The sequence below is a fragment of the Phodopus roborovskii genome, unplaced genomic scaffold (genome assembly GCF_943737965.1).
Source record: "Phodopus roborovskii unplaced genomic scaffold, PHOROB, whole genome shotgun sequence".
NCBI lineage: Eukaryota > Metazoa > Chordata > Mammalia > Rodentia > Cricetidae > Phodopus > Phodopus roborovskii.
Genome location: NW_026126410.1, coordinates 7,459,378 through 7,477,576, shown reverse-complemented (window position 1 = coordinate 7,477,576; position 18,199 = coordinate 7,459,378). Strand labels below are relative to the sequence as shown.

General features: G+C 35.5%; 1 protein-coding gene across 1 annotated transcript in view; it reads right to left on the bottom strand.

Annotated features, from left to right (window-relative positions):
• The window catches only part of Vegfc (vascular endothelial growth factor C), a 99,058-nt gene that overhangs the window by 26,194 nt on the left and 54,665 nt on the right, over positions 1–18,199 (bottom strand). Inside the window, exons 2-3 of the mRNA XM_051182426.1 lie at positions 10,664–10,865; positions 7,710–7,900 (exon numbers count right to left, since the gene is read on the bottom strand). Coding sequence (XP_051038383.1) covers positions 7,710–7,900; positions 10,664–10,865 — 393 coding nt within the window. The remainder of the gene's footprint in view (positions 1–7,709; positions 7,901–10,663; positions 10,866–18,199) is intronic.

Below are 18,199 nucleotides of genomic sequence, written 5' to 3'. Positions count from 1 at the left end.
CTGAATCTTCTTAGAATCCCCCATGACAGCGCCCCTTACCAGCAGGAAGTAGTTTGGAAAGAACGACGCCCAAATTCCCAAATATTGTGTTTAAATGTTCGTTTTAATTTAATTGGACTTTGTTATATAAAATTAAATAAAATAATAATTAAAAAATTACTTACAAAAAAAATTCAGTCATGGAGTACAGAATTAAATATTGGTTCTTATCAAGTATATCTATTCAGTGGGTAGTAAAAGATAGCACAATGTTAAAAAGAATATACTTCCAGAACAACACATAATATTAATTAATATTTGATTTTATATTTAAGTGGAAAAGTATTCTTTATGAACAATGATATATATGTTCATATGCTTTGGGATAGATTTTAAAAAGGTGCACACATATAAAAAAATAAAACGCCTGTTTTAAAATTTGAAAATAAAATAACATCTGTTTTTATACTGTCAGTGTGTGCAAAGTAAGAAGAAATGGGTAATATTTCTGACCATAGGTTCCCTGTGATATTCTTTAATAAGAATATGTAATGGTCAACTCTCACCAACAGTAATGGACTTCAAATAAAGCACTCTTAGAAACAAGGCTGTTTACCAAGCATAGCAACTGCTGCAGATAAACAGGTTCTGTTTCCATACATCTTACAGGCTGGTCCAAAAGTGCAGAACTTCTTTGTTGGGAATGTACTAGCCTACACTTTATTAATAAAGTTAATGGGAATATTTTGGGGTACAATTATGATCATAGATTGAGACTTTAAAACATCTTCCCAACTGAAATATAAATAATCCAGCCTTTTATTTTTTTATGCTGAATGTGTTGAAATTTAGGACAGTTAGAGGAAAAGCAAATTATAAGGCTGGATTATATTATAGTAATAATAATAACCCAGACTTAAAACTACATGACATTTAAACTAATAATTCCTAAAACTAGGAAGAGATGAAAGTTCAAAGTTCATGTCAGCAGTTAAACTTTGTGTCCCAGCTGTACACATAGCTGGTCAAAGCCTGTGGAAGACAGATTGAATCTGGAATGAAAAGCAGGGAGAAGACAGAGTTTTGACATCCAGCTCAGAACTAATTTTAACATACTGTCATGCATGAAATTCATACCCCGTGTTAAAAACAGGCTAAAACTTCAAATCAGGATTTTTCAGAGTACTTGATAAAATCTTAACATATCGATATCTTTATTTGACCAAAGTGGTATTTTCCACAGAAGGATTTGTTACTCTCTTCAGGAAAACCTGATTATTACAAAACATTGTGCTAATTCTTCCTGGCCGAGAGCTTTCTCCCCATCAAGAGGAAACATTTCCAACAACTGTAGTTGTCACATATGAGCTTGCTAAAGATACAACACAAATCAGATTCTATTTATCAAATACATGAATATATATGAGTTTAATAAATTAATCATACACACTACTGCGGCATTCAGAAGAGATGTTTCTATCTACAGGACAAAATAAAAGTGCCCACTTTATTATAAAGGTCCATTTTATACCGAAGCATAAATATATTGTGCTACAAAGAAATTATGACCTATTTTATTTAAATATAAAGAATAAAGAGATGATCTTGGCAGCACATGTGTTTATATGATTTCTATAAATGTAATGAAACAATAAGTGGAGAATTATTTTTGAGATGGAAATATAGCATTTTAAATAATGCTTAAGATTAGTTCATGAAGGTTAGGCTGGCAACTCTGGACAAGTACTAATGATTATACAAAAAGGCCCAGTTTCCTGGGTGAAAACTTCAGGCCTTCCAGTGAGATCCATGGTCTTATTAACTTTTCTTCATTTAGTCCCATCTTTAAGATGAGATTTAGGGCAAATAGAAACATTTGAGAGCTTCTTACACCAAGAATGTGGCTTCAAAGCAGATTCCTTTCTTCTGTCTCTACTTTCATTACCAAATAACTTTCTGCAAGATTCACTTTAGCTTTTGGTTTTATCTCCTAAATATACAACTTCATGGAAGAAAATACACTTAGTGTATGTTTATGTAAGAGATTGAGATGGCATCCAGTCTATATGTTCTTTTTTTTTTTTTTTCTTCAATGTTCAAGGGAAAATATCTAAAGCAGTTGTTATCGATTAATTCAGATTGGAACACTCAGCCCATGTGGTTTTACTTTGCAACTAGAAACTGGCTTCCTCACACATTCTGATAACCTGCCCTTCGCGGAGACCCAAAAAAAAAAAAAAATTCTATGAAGTTTCCATTTTAAAAAATCAACAATCTGAGCACAACACTTGAAGTTCTCATGTTCTTAAAGTTTGTATGACTTAGACTGATGACTTTGGTTGCTCAAACATGTGTCTGAACTTTAGAAAAGCAGAAACTTGGAGGTTTTGTTTTGTTTTATTCTCTCCTTTTATCTTAAAGAAACTTTTTTTTTTTTTTTTGGCATGAAACATTCCCACATTCCCACATGTATATAGGATAAAATTGTTTTTATAAAATTAGAAGAAAATTATCAAGTAGAAGATTTAACAAACTGTATTAAGAAGAGAAACACAACTGGACATTTTATACTGACTTTGAGAGTTATCCCTTCAGCCTCAATCTTCCTAGTCCCAGGTGCTTTCCACTCCTTCCCTTCTCTTTCTCCTAGTTCCCTCTCCACTCACTGCCCTGCCACTCCACATGTGCTCTGGAGAAATTGTCCCTTCCCCCTACTGTGAGGGACATTATATGAATCTCGTAGAATACTCCTTGTATCCTACTTCCTCTGGAGTTGTGAAATATAGGCTGGTGATCCTTTGCTCTATGTCTTAAATCCATATATGAGTGAGTACATACCCTGCTCCTCTTTTTGTGACTGGGTTACCTCATTCAGGATGGTTTCTTGAAGTACCATCCACTTGCCTGCGAATTTCAAGATTCCATTGTTTTTTTTCTGCAGAGTAGTATTCCAGTGTGTAAATGTGCCACATCTTCTGTATCCATTCTTCAATTGAGGGGCATCTAGGTTGCTTCCTGGTTCTTGCTATTACAAATAATGGTACCATGAACATAGTTGAGCACGTGTCTTGGTTGCATGGATGTGGATCATTTGGGTATATGCCTAAGAGGGGGATTGCCAGGTCCTGGAGTAGACTGATTCCCATTTTCTTGAGGAACCACCATACTGATCTTCAAAATGGTTGTACAAGTTTGTACTCCCACCAGCAATGTAGGAGTGTTCCCCTTTCTCCACATCCTCTCCAGCATAAGTTATCATTGGTATTTCTAATTTTAGCCATTCTGGCAGGAGAAAGATGGTATCTCAAAGTTCTTTTGATTTGCCTTTCCCTGATAGCTAAGAATGTTGAGCACTTTCTTAAGTGTCTTTCAGCCTTTTTGATTTCCTCTATTGAGAGTTTTCTATTTAGTTCTGTACCCCATTTTTTAAAATAGGGTTATTTGGTATTTTGTTGACTAGTTTATTGAGTTCATTGTATATTTTGGAGTTCAGCCCTATGTCAGATGTTGGACTGGTGAAAATCTGTTCCCAGTCTATAGGCTGCCATTTGGTCTTGTCAACTATGTCCTTTGCCTTATAGAAGCTTCTAAATTTGAGGAGGTCCCATTTATTAATTGTCAATCTCAGTGTCTATGGTACTGGAGTTATGTTCAGAAAGTGGTCTCCTATACCAATTTGTTTAAGAGTACCGCCCACTTTCCCTTCTGAGAGGTTCAGTGTGGCTGGACTTATGTTGAGGTCTTTGATACATTTGGACTTGAGTTGTGCATGGCAATAGACATGGGTCTATCTGCAGTCTTCTATCACCATCATCCAGTAGTGCCAGCACCATTTGTTGAAGATGCTTTCCTCCTCCCATTGTATACTTTTAGCTCTTTTGTCAAAATCAGGTATTCATAGGTGTGTGGGTTTACATCAGGGTTTTCAATTTGATTCCATTGGTCTACTTGTCTATTTTTGTGCCAATACCAGGCTGTTTTCAGGGCTATAGCTCTGTAGTAGAGCTTAAAATAGGGGTAGTTGATTAGTTGGTGCCTCCTGAAGTTCCTTTATTTTACAGTTTTTTTGGGGGGGGCTATCCTAGGTCTTTTGTTTTTCTCTATAAAGTTGATTATTATCCTTTCATGGTTAGTGAAGAATTGTGCTGGCATTTTAATGGGGATTGCATTGAATCTATAAATTGCTTTTGGCAAGATTGCCATTTTTACTATGTTTTTCCTACCTATCCAAGAGCATGGGAGATGTTTCCATTTTCTGCCATCCATCTTCTTTAATTTCTTTCTTTAAAGACACAAAGTTCTTATTATATAGGTCTTTCACTTGTTTGATAAGTGTTACCCCAAGATACTTTATGCTGTTTGTGGCTATTTTAAAGGGTGATGTTTCTCTGATTCCTTTTTTAGCCACTTTTTCATCTGAATAAAGTAGGGCTAATGTTTGTTTGTTTGTTTTGTTTTTTACTTTATCTTTTATCCTGCTAGTTTGCTGAAGGTGTTTATCAACTATGGGAGTTCCCTGGTAGAGTTTTTTTTTTTTTTTTTTTTTTTTTGGGTCGCTTATGTAAACTATCATATCATCTGCAAATAGAGAAAGTTTGACTTCTTCCTTTCCAATTTGGATCCCCTTGATCTCCTTTTCTTGTCTTACTGCTGTAGCTAGAACTTCAAGTACAATATTGAAGAGAGATGGAGAGAGCGGGCAACCTTGTCTTGTTCCTGATTTTAGAGGAACTGCCTTAAGCTTCTCTCCATTCAGTTTGATATTGGCTGTTGGTTTAGTGTATATTGCTCTTATTATGTTTAGGTATGTTCCTGTTATCCCTGATCTCTCCAAGATCAAACTAGAATCCAGATGCAGAGAGGGAGGACAAGACCGGCTGCAGAAACACATAGAGACACCTTACCTGAACAAGGAGGAACTAAAGGGCCACCAGACTGATAGCTGGGAATCCAGCATGGGACTGATTCAGACCCATTGAATATGTGCCTCAACTAGAAGGCCTGAACAGTTTAAGGGTCGTCATATAGTGGTACCAGGATGTATTCCTGTTGCACAAAAGGACTTTGCGTGCACATTCCCCATGGAGGGATACTCCCTTAACCTAGAGACAGGAGAGAAGTCCTAGTCCATACTCCAAAAGACTTGACAGATTTAGATGACCCCTCCTGATGGGTATCTCCCTACATGTGGAATAGGGGGAGGATGGGAGGGGAGGGTTGTTGGTGTGTATGTGAAGGTAGGCAAGAGCGAAAGAGGGAGAGAGGGAGAGAATAAGGGAAAAAGGGAGGAAGGGAGGGAGGGAAGGAGGGAGGGAGAGAGGGAGGGAAGGATAGGGAACTGGGATGGATATGTAAAATAAAAATAAAAGAAACAACAACAAATTTTGTTTTCTTGGAATGAAAGAAAGATTAAAAAATAAAACTAAAAAATAAATTATTGGAAAGTGATGGTAAATGACAGGTAATAGAAGAAGCTATGAAATAATACAGCATGATGCCATGGATAAGTAGAAATGATTTGTATAAGTAACCCTGAGGGTACACAGCACCTCACTGGATAAATGGATATTTGGGGATCAAGTAAGAAGATGTAAAGCGATGTTTCATGACTGGTAGGTGAACTGGTACATAATCCAAGAGCTAAAGGACACTGAGTAGCAGTGACAAGCAACTTTTTGGGAGATGTGAGCTGAGAGTGAGGGATTAAGGTCAGTCCCGGAATTCACATCCTGTTTCAAAGGAGAGAACAGTAAAAAGTATTAAACTATTTTTCTTTGTAAATGGGAAGTCATGCTTTTCTAGGTATTCTAATAGGCAAAGAGAAGCTTATCAGAACACTGGCTAAATACTGGCCCAGATTCAAGAATACAGTGCTACTAAAAAGAGTTTTATGTCACTATCAAATGTTGCAAGTTTGTTGGAAGGAGCTAAGTATGGAAGAGGGACAGCAGCTACTAGATTCATGTTTTATGCTCCTAGTGAGAGATAAATGTGGGCTACATCAGAGTGAAGACAGTATCTGTATCCTAGAGATATTTGGAAGATACATTTATTTAGTGGAACTGTTGATTGAATCTTTAGTTAGAATACTTGGCTTGACCAAACTGATGACAGTCTAACTTAGCAAAACAGAGAAAAATGAGGGAGAAAGAGAATGACTTAGTTGCTTCTCGGGCCACTCTTGACTGCCTTTCTAGAAGAAAGTTGAGTCACAATTTTAAGGACGGATTATGGAAATCAGGAGAGACTTGCAATGGATCACTATGAAAAGCAAACACAGTAGATGAGAGTTCACAAGTGTGCAGTTGGATAAGAGGGGTTTTCAGACAAATGTTAGCTAGTTGTCCCCCAAGTTTCTTAAATGTCCATGTTTCTTCTGTCCTAGTGCATCAGGGTGCCTTTGCTGCTCTTTCCAGTTAGTGAAATAGTAACTGCTTTCCATACTTCAGTTTCCTCTCGCCCACATCTATTCCGTTCTCATGCTTACACCAGCATGTTATTGTGAACAACGCGTGTCTAATGTTGTCATTCTAAAGCTGAAAGACCATTCACTGAGCCCCACTGATATCAGAATAAGATTATGGTATTCATCAAGAACTGATGACTTCCCTGTGACTTACCCTTTGAAATCTCCTAATATACTGTCTCTGACCCTTTTTGTAATCCGATTTTCTTGGCTATCTTTAATTCCTAGGGACCACTGATTTCCCTTTGCTCTAGTGCCTTCCCATATACATTTTAGCTAGGCTAAATTTTTTAACTAGATAGACCAGGAATAATAGAGTCTTTGACATCACACTAAAATATGATAATGTTTAGCTGTTAGTGTTGATCAGATAAAATGTGTATTCAATTAAACAATCAATTTAATAAAATTTTACAGTGTGTAAATAAAATGAAAGTTTTAAGCTTTTCAATATTATTACATATTTTTGCTACATTTTTAAAGCCAGAGGATTTAAACATTTAAATGTGCTTTGTTGATAAATGAAAATGGTTATTCGTGTGTGTGTGTGTGTGTGTGTGTGTGTGTGTGTGTTCATCTGTGTGGGAGTGCAAGTACATGTACATATCACAGCCAGAGATAAATCTCAGGTATAATACAGGTATAATACCTCAGAAGTCATCTAGTGTGTTACTAGACATAATGTCTCTCACTGAGACCTGGGGCTTACTTACTTGTTTAGCCTAGCTGGCTATTGACCCTACCTCTGACTCCTTAGCACAGGAATTATAACCCTGTATCACTGTAGAGTACATTGGTAATGGAGACTAAACTCACAATCATGTCCTACCAAATTAACTACAGAAACAACTGGGTTACCTTTCTAGTCCCTGATGATTCTTAAAGTTCACCACAAATGCAGCTATGAATGAGGTTTACACAGTGTAGGTAGACATACATATTCTATATGCTTTACATGCTGTAATGCTGTAGATGATATATAACTATGTATATACATATATAATTGTACCAGGACATGCATTCTTATCATTTTCTTGACTATACCTTGATTTTATTATATAAGCTGAGTTTATAATGCATTAATTTCTTTCTTAGTAAAACTGGAGCATCAAAACCAAAACATAATGGAAACATTTACTTAATTCCCCTAATAAAACCTAAGAACCCCCTACATGAAGTATGTCACCATGGTGGGATCAAAAGTATTCTATTCCCCTGATCACTCAGAGGGCTCTAAAGTAGAACTGAGATATGAAACACCTACCGTCTTGCTGAGGTACCCTGTGCTGGTGTTCATGCATTGCAGCCCCTCGCTGTTGCAGCAGCCCCCACATCTGTAGACGGACACACATGGAGGTTTAAAGAAGGTGTTTGTGGCTGCTCCAAACTCCTTCCCCACATCTATACACACCTCACGTGGCATGCATTGAGTCTTTCTCCACTCATTATCAATACCTGTCAATCACAGGGAAGTACATGAGTACACAGAAGCCACCAAGGGAGAAACAAAGCACTGGAAAGTTACTCATATTTGACTTCAGATCTTAAGTTTTAGTGTAAAAGAATTAGAGAAACAACTGGCAGGATCCTAAGTTTCCCTGTGAATGGGAATGTAAGATATGATTTAAGATATGATTTAGCAGAATGGTTGAGAGAATTTCCTTTTATAATTATTTCTACAGGGAGGTAGAATTAAAATTAGAATTAAATTAAGGATTAAAAAAAATTACACCACTACCCTAACAAAATGTTTGGTTCTCCTTGCTTAGAAATGGGATATTGAATATATGGATGCTTACCAGATGTGCAAAAACAAAGCCACACTCTGCCTGGCATGTACAATTTCTGTGGTCATGAACCAAATGTACCGAACATGCTCTGGCTTTTCTTTTTTAAACTGACGTGGAAATGAAAGAAAAAATGCTATAGCTTTGGTGTCAATTCAAAACTCATTTTTTCAAGCAGGCCATCCAACAATTTTGAATTACATCATGAGTGTAACTATGTGAAAAGCAAGGTTATTTTCCACCTATCATGACTTGTAACCTAAACTGACTCTTTTCAGGAAAAGAAAATTTCTTACCTCCCTCACACTTTCTCTTGAACTCCTGCTTTTAATTCGTTGTTGGCTTACCTGTTACATGATTGACTCTGTATACTATTAAAAATGATGCTGCTTGTAAGTGGTATAGTTTATTTCTTCCATATTTCCTCTAAAATATCACTTTTAAGGACAATAAATTATCAATAAATTATGGGTTTTTTTTAGGAATGATTCCAGTTAATTTGTTTGGTTTTGCTTGAAATGTACATTGCAGTATCAAATTGTGTGTGTGTGTGTGTGTGTGTGTGTGGGTTAGAATGCATGCCTTGCAAAGGCTAGAAGAGGATATCATGTCCTCTATCATTCCTAACCTTATTGTCTTGGTAAAGATTTTCTCAGTGAACCAGAAACTCTTCTTTAGGCTAGGCTGGGCTGGCCATCTAGTTCACAGGATTTTCCTTTATCTATTCTTTGCAATACCGTGGTTATGGGCATCCATAGCTATGCATACCTTTACATGAGTGTTGGGTAATCAAATTCAGGTCTTTGTGGTTACCCACTGAATCGCCTCCCAAACCCCAATATCAAATCTTAAAACACAGAAATATTTAAAAACTAAAGAAAGACTTTTTTTTCTCAAATTGTCCTGCCAACTCATATTATGTCATTTTATACAACATCATATTTTTTTGAAATATTATGGCAGATAATCTGCTTCATAAAGGGAAATTGTGAATCAAATATTTTTGAGGTAACAGGACAACAAGTAGCTTTTGGGAGGTGGTGTGGGTTAGTAATTATTAGTAATTTTTTTCATTATTTTCAAGTGTGTGTGTACATATGTGTCTGTCTGTCTGTCTATATGCCTGTCTATGAAAACAGTGCCCAGAATGTTATGCATCTTATGCATGACAGATAAATTTTCTAGTACAAAAATGGAATTAAGCATGTCCAAAAAAGGGAAATTCATGTACTCCTGTTTTTCTTAAAATACTAACTATCTTGAGATACAAACATTTAAACTAAGGTAAGTAATTGAAATAAATTAACACCATGTTAAAATGTATTTAAGCATTTTCAAGTGTTTGCAGTGAACTATTATCCTAGATCCCAAAATAAATGTGTGTTGATATTATGTATATGTCTTCTAGCCTTGAATTTCAAGAAATGATCTAAGCACATAAAAAGAATTTCCAAAGAGTTTCATTCAAAGTAATTATGTCCAGACCAGGCGGCAGTAACACATAGAGACAGCTTACCTGAACAAGGAGGAGCTAACGGGCCACCAGACTGATAGCTGGGATACCAGCATGGGACTGATTCAGGCCCCCCTGAATGTGGGTCTCAGCCAGAAGGACTGAGCAGTCTAAGAGACCTCAGACAGTGGAGCCAGGATGTATCCCTGGTACACAAAAGGACTTTGCCAACACATGCCCCATGGAGGGATAATTGCCTTAATCTAGAGACAGGAGAGAAGCCCTAGTCCCTACTTCACAGGACCTGTCAGATCTACATGACCCCAACTGGATGGCATTCCCCTACATATGGAATTGGGGTGGGGGGATGGGAGGGGAGGGTGTTTAGAGTGCATGTGAGAGGGCAGAGAGGGTAAAAGGGAGGGAAGGAGGGAGGGATGGGGGAGGGATGGAGGGAGAGAGGGAGAGGGAACTGGGATCGACATGTAAAATAATAAATTAAATTAAAAAAAAATGTTTTGACTCCAAAATTTAAGTTCAAGGACATGTTACTGGGGAAAAGGATTTCTATTTTTGTTTCCCCAGACTAATGTGTTTTGATCAAGCCAGACCGCTTGAAACAGAGTACGAGGTGATCCTACATTCAAAACAGCTGGACAAAGCAGCCTTACAGACTACAGCCAGGATTTCTGAATCTTCTTTGAATCCCCCATGACAGCGCCCCTTACCAGCAGGAAGTAGTTTCGAAAGAACAACGCCCAAATTCCCAAATATTGTCTATAAATATTTGTTTTCATTTAAATGGACTTGGTTATATAAAATAAATAAATTAATAACCAAAGTAATTATTTCCATGTCTATTTTCTTTATGGAGGTGTTGGGCTTCAAATATATTGAGCTGGAACAAAGGTTCACACCATCATCATCATCCCTGTTGAACTCATGAGTCTCCTCAGGCATATTGTTGCTCATACTTACTTTTCAGAATCTCTGTGTTATAATGTGCAGCAGCAAATTTTACATTGTCCCCTGTCTTTGTGTTGAGAGTGGGTTGCTGCCAGCCACCTTTCCTCAGCTGGCACTTGTACATTTTCCAGTAGTCTGGGTACAGGACAGACATGAGTTCATCTACACTGGACACTGACCGCAACTGCTCCTCCAGGTCTTTGCCTGCGAAAGCCTGTCAAACAAAAGTACACGATCAACACTCCCCCAGACTGAGAGTATAGAAAGACAACTCAAAACCCTTCTGCTTTAATGTGGCAGACACTGAATCTGCCAATAAAATCTTATTAACAAATCTTAACGTGCTTCAATTTTATGGTGAAATTAAATTCATATTAATATTTAATGTCTTGACTGTCACAGTTACACTGTATTTGATTTTAAGACCAAAATTTGTGGGATAGAATTTTTACATTTTAAAAATTTTAAATTTTAAGTTAAAAAATTAAACACTATTTGTTGTAGTCACAGTTCTTGTGCATATTGACAAATTTGTTAGCTTAAAAACGTATTCACATATATACTTCTCTGCTGCCATATATAAGCAAAGGTACACAAATTTCCTCTAAAGTTATATACCAGCATATGTATAACCAGTCTTTAAACATAGTTTTTAAAACACATCATATTACTTTTAATGAAAACAGAATTAGGTAAAAGACTTTTAAAGTTGGATTGAAGGATGCATATGTAGTACTATGGATAGAACACTTGCTTAAAATGCTCAAAGCGCTGGGCTTGTAAGAGAAGTAAGAGAAGGAAAAAGCTGGACAAGTTATGGCAGCATAAAATAAATACAAATTATATCATAACTTCCCAGTTTATATACATGGTATATTTGCTTGGAGAAAATCTCACTTAAGACACACAACTCAAGAATCAAGAGTTTGCAAATTTGAAATGTTTACTGAAGGAGAGAACAGTTATGAAGGCAAAGTGACTGAAGGAAGCTCATTCTATGTGATGTTAATAGCTTCAGGGCATTTCAAAATACCATGTATATGGATATCAAGACATAATACCATATATATATATATATGTGTGTGTGTGTGTGTGTGTGTGTATGAGTGTGTATGCATATGCATATTATATATATATATATATGCATCTGTTGTTTGCCAATCAATCCTTAATAAAGCTAGAGAACAAAATAGTAATCAAATATACCTGTGGAAACTGTTAAGTAAAACAAAATGTCATAATGTTTCAATTAGCATCTAATTGTTAAATACCCTCCAGAAAACAATGAACAGTGAGTGTCTGTGTGTGACTGAAAGTTTGCTAGTGCTCTTCCCCTATTACCCTGCTAAGATTCCAATCAACTTCTGACCTTATCAAATCACATAGAAATGCAGAATAGGTCATGTGTTCACTGAACCAAGAAGAGCATGAACGTGACATTTCCACCACACAATGGGAGACATGCAGAGAAATATATATGTATGTATGTATGTATATATTTATATATATATGTTCTATTATTACATATATATATATATATATATTTGTAGTTATTCAAGGAATATACAAGTTACAAGCTGATGGCACTTTACCCATGTTCCATGAAGACAGAAAATTCACACTGGAATTACACATTACATAAGTGATGCTTTCCTGTCAAGCGATACATTCAAACTTATTGTAAATCTGTCCATATATAAGTGTGGACAAGTGTCATATAGAAAATAAAACCTGGTCAAACAAGTTGCAAAATACAACAGATACCACAGAACATAATGAATCATAATACAAAATCATGACAGAACTGTATGATTTAAACACGGAAAAGGTACAAAATATTTACATTAACATACACAAGGACAAGACATACACTTTGGGAACAAAATTTCCCTGTTGAGTAAATGTATACTGTCTTTGGTTAAAGAGATAAAGCAAAAACTAGTTATATTTATAAATTACAGGATGACTTATGTTTTTAATACACTTGTATTCTTAAGGTTTTAGTAATGTACATACATAATTCTTAATAATCAGAATAAAAATAATCATTTGTAAGCACATCACAGGCTATCAGATAAGCTCTTATAATTTCATAGAACATGCATTTGATGTAGTATTTAAATTGTAAGAATCACTGAAAAGAGCAGAGATCATTACAAACAAATGGCATAAAAGTGGATCACAGGCTGAACTACCCATTTCCTTTTCTCCACTAGATGGTCATTACTGTATTACATTTGAATGAAAGCCTTTAGCATCGAAAGACCCTGATGATGTCCCTCTTGGCTCGAAAGATCCTATTATATTGGCTAATATTAAACTTCAAGACTTTGGGCATGATATTACTTTGGGAAATGACAATAATGCCTTCTCATGGAGTTCTTGTGATGATTCAAAGGAAACAACAAAAGCACAATGTGACCATTTTGGACAGCACAGCAACTGTCATGTGATTGTCCTTTGTTAAAGTGAAGCTTTTATGCAGTTGTGATCACAAGGTGTGGTGCAGAATTTCTTCTGATCTGACCCCTGTATTTTCACTCTACGTGATTAGCAAGCTAGGAATTGAGCACTGTGGGCTAAGGAGTGGTATGGTGCTCAGTTAGTATTTCAAGGAATAGTGATAAAGTGGATGGAAGAGGTAGAATTAAAAATTGCATTGGACCATCTAATTGTGAAGCATTCAATTCTTACTCTACTTTTGAAGATGTGAAGATGACTCAGCAACTAAGAATGAGTTCTCCACTGAGCAAGAAGCACACAAAAATCCATCAAAAGGAAGAGCTATTTACATAAAGTCAATTTTCTTAACTTACTCTTTAATCTTATGTTCAATAATGTTTTTTTCTATTTCTTGGGATCACATGATGAGAAAGAGCTTTTTCACCTGCACTCTATGATTTTTTATGAAAAGCAGTAACAGAAGCCAATAAATTCATAAACAAAGAGAGCTCTCAGGTGTATCTGATAACTTCATGTAGGTGTAACTGATAACTTTATGTCATACTCTAGTGTTCCTTGAGGTGCCTTGGTTCAATTAAAGTTTGTTCAGATGGCTAGTAGTGAGACAGCTCAATTGCATGTAGGCATTTCTACTTGAAAAAGCCCATAGAATAATAATACACAGGAAGCATGAAAGACATACTGAACTTTTTACAATTAAAAATCTGGTTTAAGTGTATATAAGCAAATGCCAAGCATTTTTCAAACTATGATGAAGTTTTATAGTATGCATATATGAACTGGATGTTTATTAATAAGTGGATGGATTTGAAACTTGTGTAAAATTCATATACTGCAGTTATAAAAGCTTTCATTTCCTTAAATTTATATACTGTTACCAAATGACTATAATCAGAAGTGATACAATGAATAAGAGTCCATGAAAATGGGTTTATCACTCTTGTTATATTTTTATGAGAGCCCAAAAGATTCATATGTAAATCTGGTTTCTTAACCAATATATTTGCATTTTATAAGTGGGTAAAAAATAAGATTGCAATATAAGCTTAAATATTAGATGTTTATATTTTAAGCTAGCATGTATTATCTTTAATAGTGGATTATAATAAGTAATATTTGTATTACCATAAATTATTTGTAAGACAGAAAATTCTAACTTTTAACTCTATCTCATATTCTATGGTGAAAATATCAGTTCAATAAGAAAAGAATTTGACTAAACAACTCAATAAAAATCATTTTTCATAGTATTTGTCATACAGATCAATTCTCTCTCTTGAGAAACCAAATTATTAGTAGAAGTTATCTACCACAGTTACCAAAGTCAGTAACTGCCACAACTGTTTGTATTGCCCTCTTTTGAGTAGGGTCAGAACAAATCATTAAAGTAAATGACTACTGGATTTACTCATCCACTAAGATAGCAATAATAAGTAAATAAAACGAAAATATGTGTTTTATTTTTGTTGGTTTGTCCTACTTAATAATGTTATTTCATAACACATGGATTTTTCTCTTGGACAAATGTATAAAATTTAAAATCATGTCCTATCTATTTAACACACACAGGCACGTACACACACACCCACCACAAGAAAATGAGAATTTTAGATTTGAGGGAAACTTCAACATGCAGTTATAAAATTCGCCTTTCAAGTAATTCTCTTATAGAACCCAGGACCATACAAGGCATTTCAAATGTTATCCTAGTGAAAAGAATTTTGCAAATGGTTTACAAAACATTATCAAATCCTTTCACCTAAGGGATCAAAGAAAGTTAAGAGTTGTACTTATCTGACCCTCAGGCTATCTGTCAGCCATGTCTACACAAATCTGAAGCCACAAAAGTCCTAAGTTGGAAAAGGTTATTTCATTTTAGTTTAGCATTCAAAGCTTGCTCTGGGAAGTTTAAACTTTTCATTTTGTCTGAAATGTTCTACTGTAGATGTTGAGAATAATCCTCCAACAAAGAAGGGATGTTTTTTACAACTGTTACTGAAACCATGAATTATTTTTAAATGGGCCACATTCTAATTTGTTACATATAGAAATTAAAATTTTAAAATCATATTATTTTCCTATCAAAATATAGGTGCCATGGTGGAGAATGCTTTAAAGGCAACTTTCTGCTTCATCAGTTAACTCTGCACAGTCAACATAATGGAAAACAAGACAGATGAAGGAGACAGGACACTGAAAACTAATGGTAAGACTTTTTTCTCTAAAATCAAATTCCTATTGATTCCACTTTCTTGAACAATCGTAAAATGACCTCATAAATACTAATTCATCTGTTTTTTCTCAGGTATTACTGCAAACACAGCATTAAATAGATGAAGAAAAAAATGTTTACAGCAGGTTTGATTCCTGTCTATCTAGAGACATTGGGAATCATCTAACTATAGTCTGGAGATATCTTTGTTTTTCAGGAAAAATGAGTGTGTTCCTACTAGTAGTAGGGAACAGTGACCAGGAACACTATTACACTATTACAGGTCAATCTCCTTCAGAATTGTCTTAGGGTACTGTTTTTATACTGCTACTTTTGGGAAACACTGCAGGGGGCAGTAGAGAGCTTCATCAGGTGTGATAATTTAACTTCATCAGATGGTGTAATATAAATCTTATATTGCTCTCAAGAATATTCCAGATGGTGGAAATTTTCATTACTGTCACTCTGTAAAATCCTTTGGAATTTGGACTGAATGAATGAGTGGGCTAAAATACTGCTACATCCTTGGATTAGTGTGTATCATTAAACTATAGGAACACACTCCTGTTTTAACATAAGTATTTCATGACAGTATTCCATTGACTCATAATAAATAGTAATATGTATTCACTTACATATAATATTCCTAAGGAAATATAAAATGTTTATCAATTATTTCCCTTTTAATGGTTATAACTTCAAAAACACTCTTTACATCTTTGAAAAGTGTGCACCCCACTGCTTGGTTGGGGGCTTTGTGGGTCAGCGCTGGTATCACAAACATGGGTACCAGTTTGTATCCACAGGACCCACGAAAGTACGGGGCAGGTATGGGTATTGCCTGTGACCCTAGCACTCATGAGGACACATGTGCCAACACTCAAGGTCCCCCTCTCCCCGCCCAATCAAGGCTAGGCAAGGCATCCCTACATGTGGATGACAGTTGCTTAGCTTGGTCTGTTTGTGGGAACACTAGCAGTGGAATCAGGACCTGTTCCTGGCACATGAGGCTGGATTTGTGGATCCTAGAAGCTTTCTTTATCCTGTACTTTAATTAAGTGGTCCACTAAATCTGGCTGACACTACTCTGAGTTCTTTAAATCAACTTTGACTTTATTTTGAGTTTACAAGAGCATTATGCTCCAGTATGTGTCCATAGTATTGGATTTCTTTTCTCAACCTTGTGTTTGTGACATTAAACCATATATATGAAAGCTACGGCTTTTCCATTCTGTAATCTAATGCAAACTATCTAGTCTATGTGTATACAGTATGTATTCGGGGGCTAGTAACAAATGGAATTGAGGCTAATGAACTAATCACATAATTAGCTGTTCAAAAAGGGCCAACATAAATGTGTGAATTTACACTTCTGAAGACTGAATATGAATTCCCTTGCTCTGTGTCTTTGCAAAAAAATGTTAGCTGTTTTTAAGTTTTCAGTTACTATGATATGAATATATGAATGTAATAATATCTCATTGTGGTTTAATGTATTTAGCTCTTGTAGAGGCAGACATGAAAAGCTCTTTATTCATTTCTGTTAGCCATCTTTTTGTGAGAATTATAAAAGAATTCTGGATAAGTGCTCTTTTCATTGTGTTTCTTTGGGTGTATAAATACACTGTGCAATACACTGTGTAATTGTATTTTCATTCATTCAATAGTGATTTCTTTCAAACAAATATTTTTTATACTAATGATAGCTGAAGATTTTTCAAGGTTAATGTTACTGGTATTATTTTAACAAAAAAATTAATTGAAGGTCATGAAAATGTCATTCTAATATTTTCTAAAATTTTATTCAATTTTGGGACAATTATGAAACTGGAATTGTGTATTCAATATAGTGTGAGGCAGGTGCCATAATTCTATTTTTTCACATCTAATTGACCCTGCACCATTTATTCAAAGCTCCATTACTTTGGCATAGAACAACACTGGTCCCCTTCTCACTTTCTATTTAACATTCTCCCCCTATGCTAGCACAAAACTACAACTGCTTAATGAATTAGTTAAGCTTTGTGGTGTTAGAGTCTGAACCCAGAGTCTTGCACATGCAGGTACGTAAGTGCTCTACTGCAGAATACATCACCAGCCCCCATAACAGCTTTAAAATAATGAAGCTTGATATTCAGCATACTATTTGCCCCATCTTTAACAACAGCATCAATATCCAAAAGAACTGAAATTTTATTTCCATTTTCTTCTATCACAAAGTTCTGCTACATTTTTTTTTTTTGGAAGAAAAAATGAAACTTTGCTGCATGAATGGGCAGGTCAAATGAAACGCCCAATGCTCTGTGTATGTTATGTGCTAAGTATGACTATAACTAAGTGTTGGTTGCATCAGTAAACATCTATGTAGGAGTACCCACTCCTACACAGCCAATTCAACTTCAAAGCACTCTTCATTCTCAAGTTTTTCTTATAACCTGTGCTCTGCAAAAATCTCATTATTTTCCGCAGCCATATGTTCATGTTGATGAAAAGCACACTTTGCCTACCTAAACCTAAAAACACATGCTTAATACAGTGTCTGTCTAGGATCTGGGCTTTTATTTTGAGGAGCCTATGTGCACAGAGTAACACAATAGTAAGAACATGCATTCAGCACAGATAGACAAATTTTTTTTTTTATCTAAGCTGCCACATTGACCATTTCCTCAACTGAAATATGAGAAACGGCTGTAAAAATTTAATGTGATCCTATGAAATAAGGTATGTAAGAAGCCAGACGTTACTTGTGGTTTCCTACTTTCTTTAAAGTTCCATTCCATAATAATGATGCATTTGCAGTTCCCTTTTATGGTTGAGCTTGAACTGAATTTACTATGCCAATCCAGGTCACATAGATGTGATCTGGTATGCCT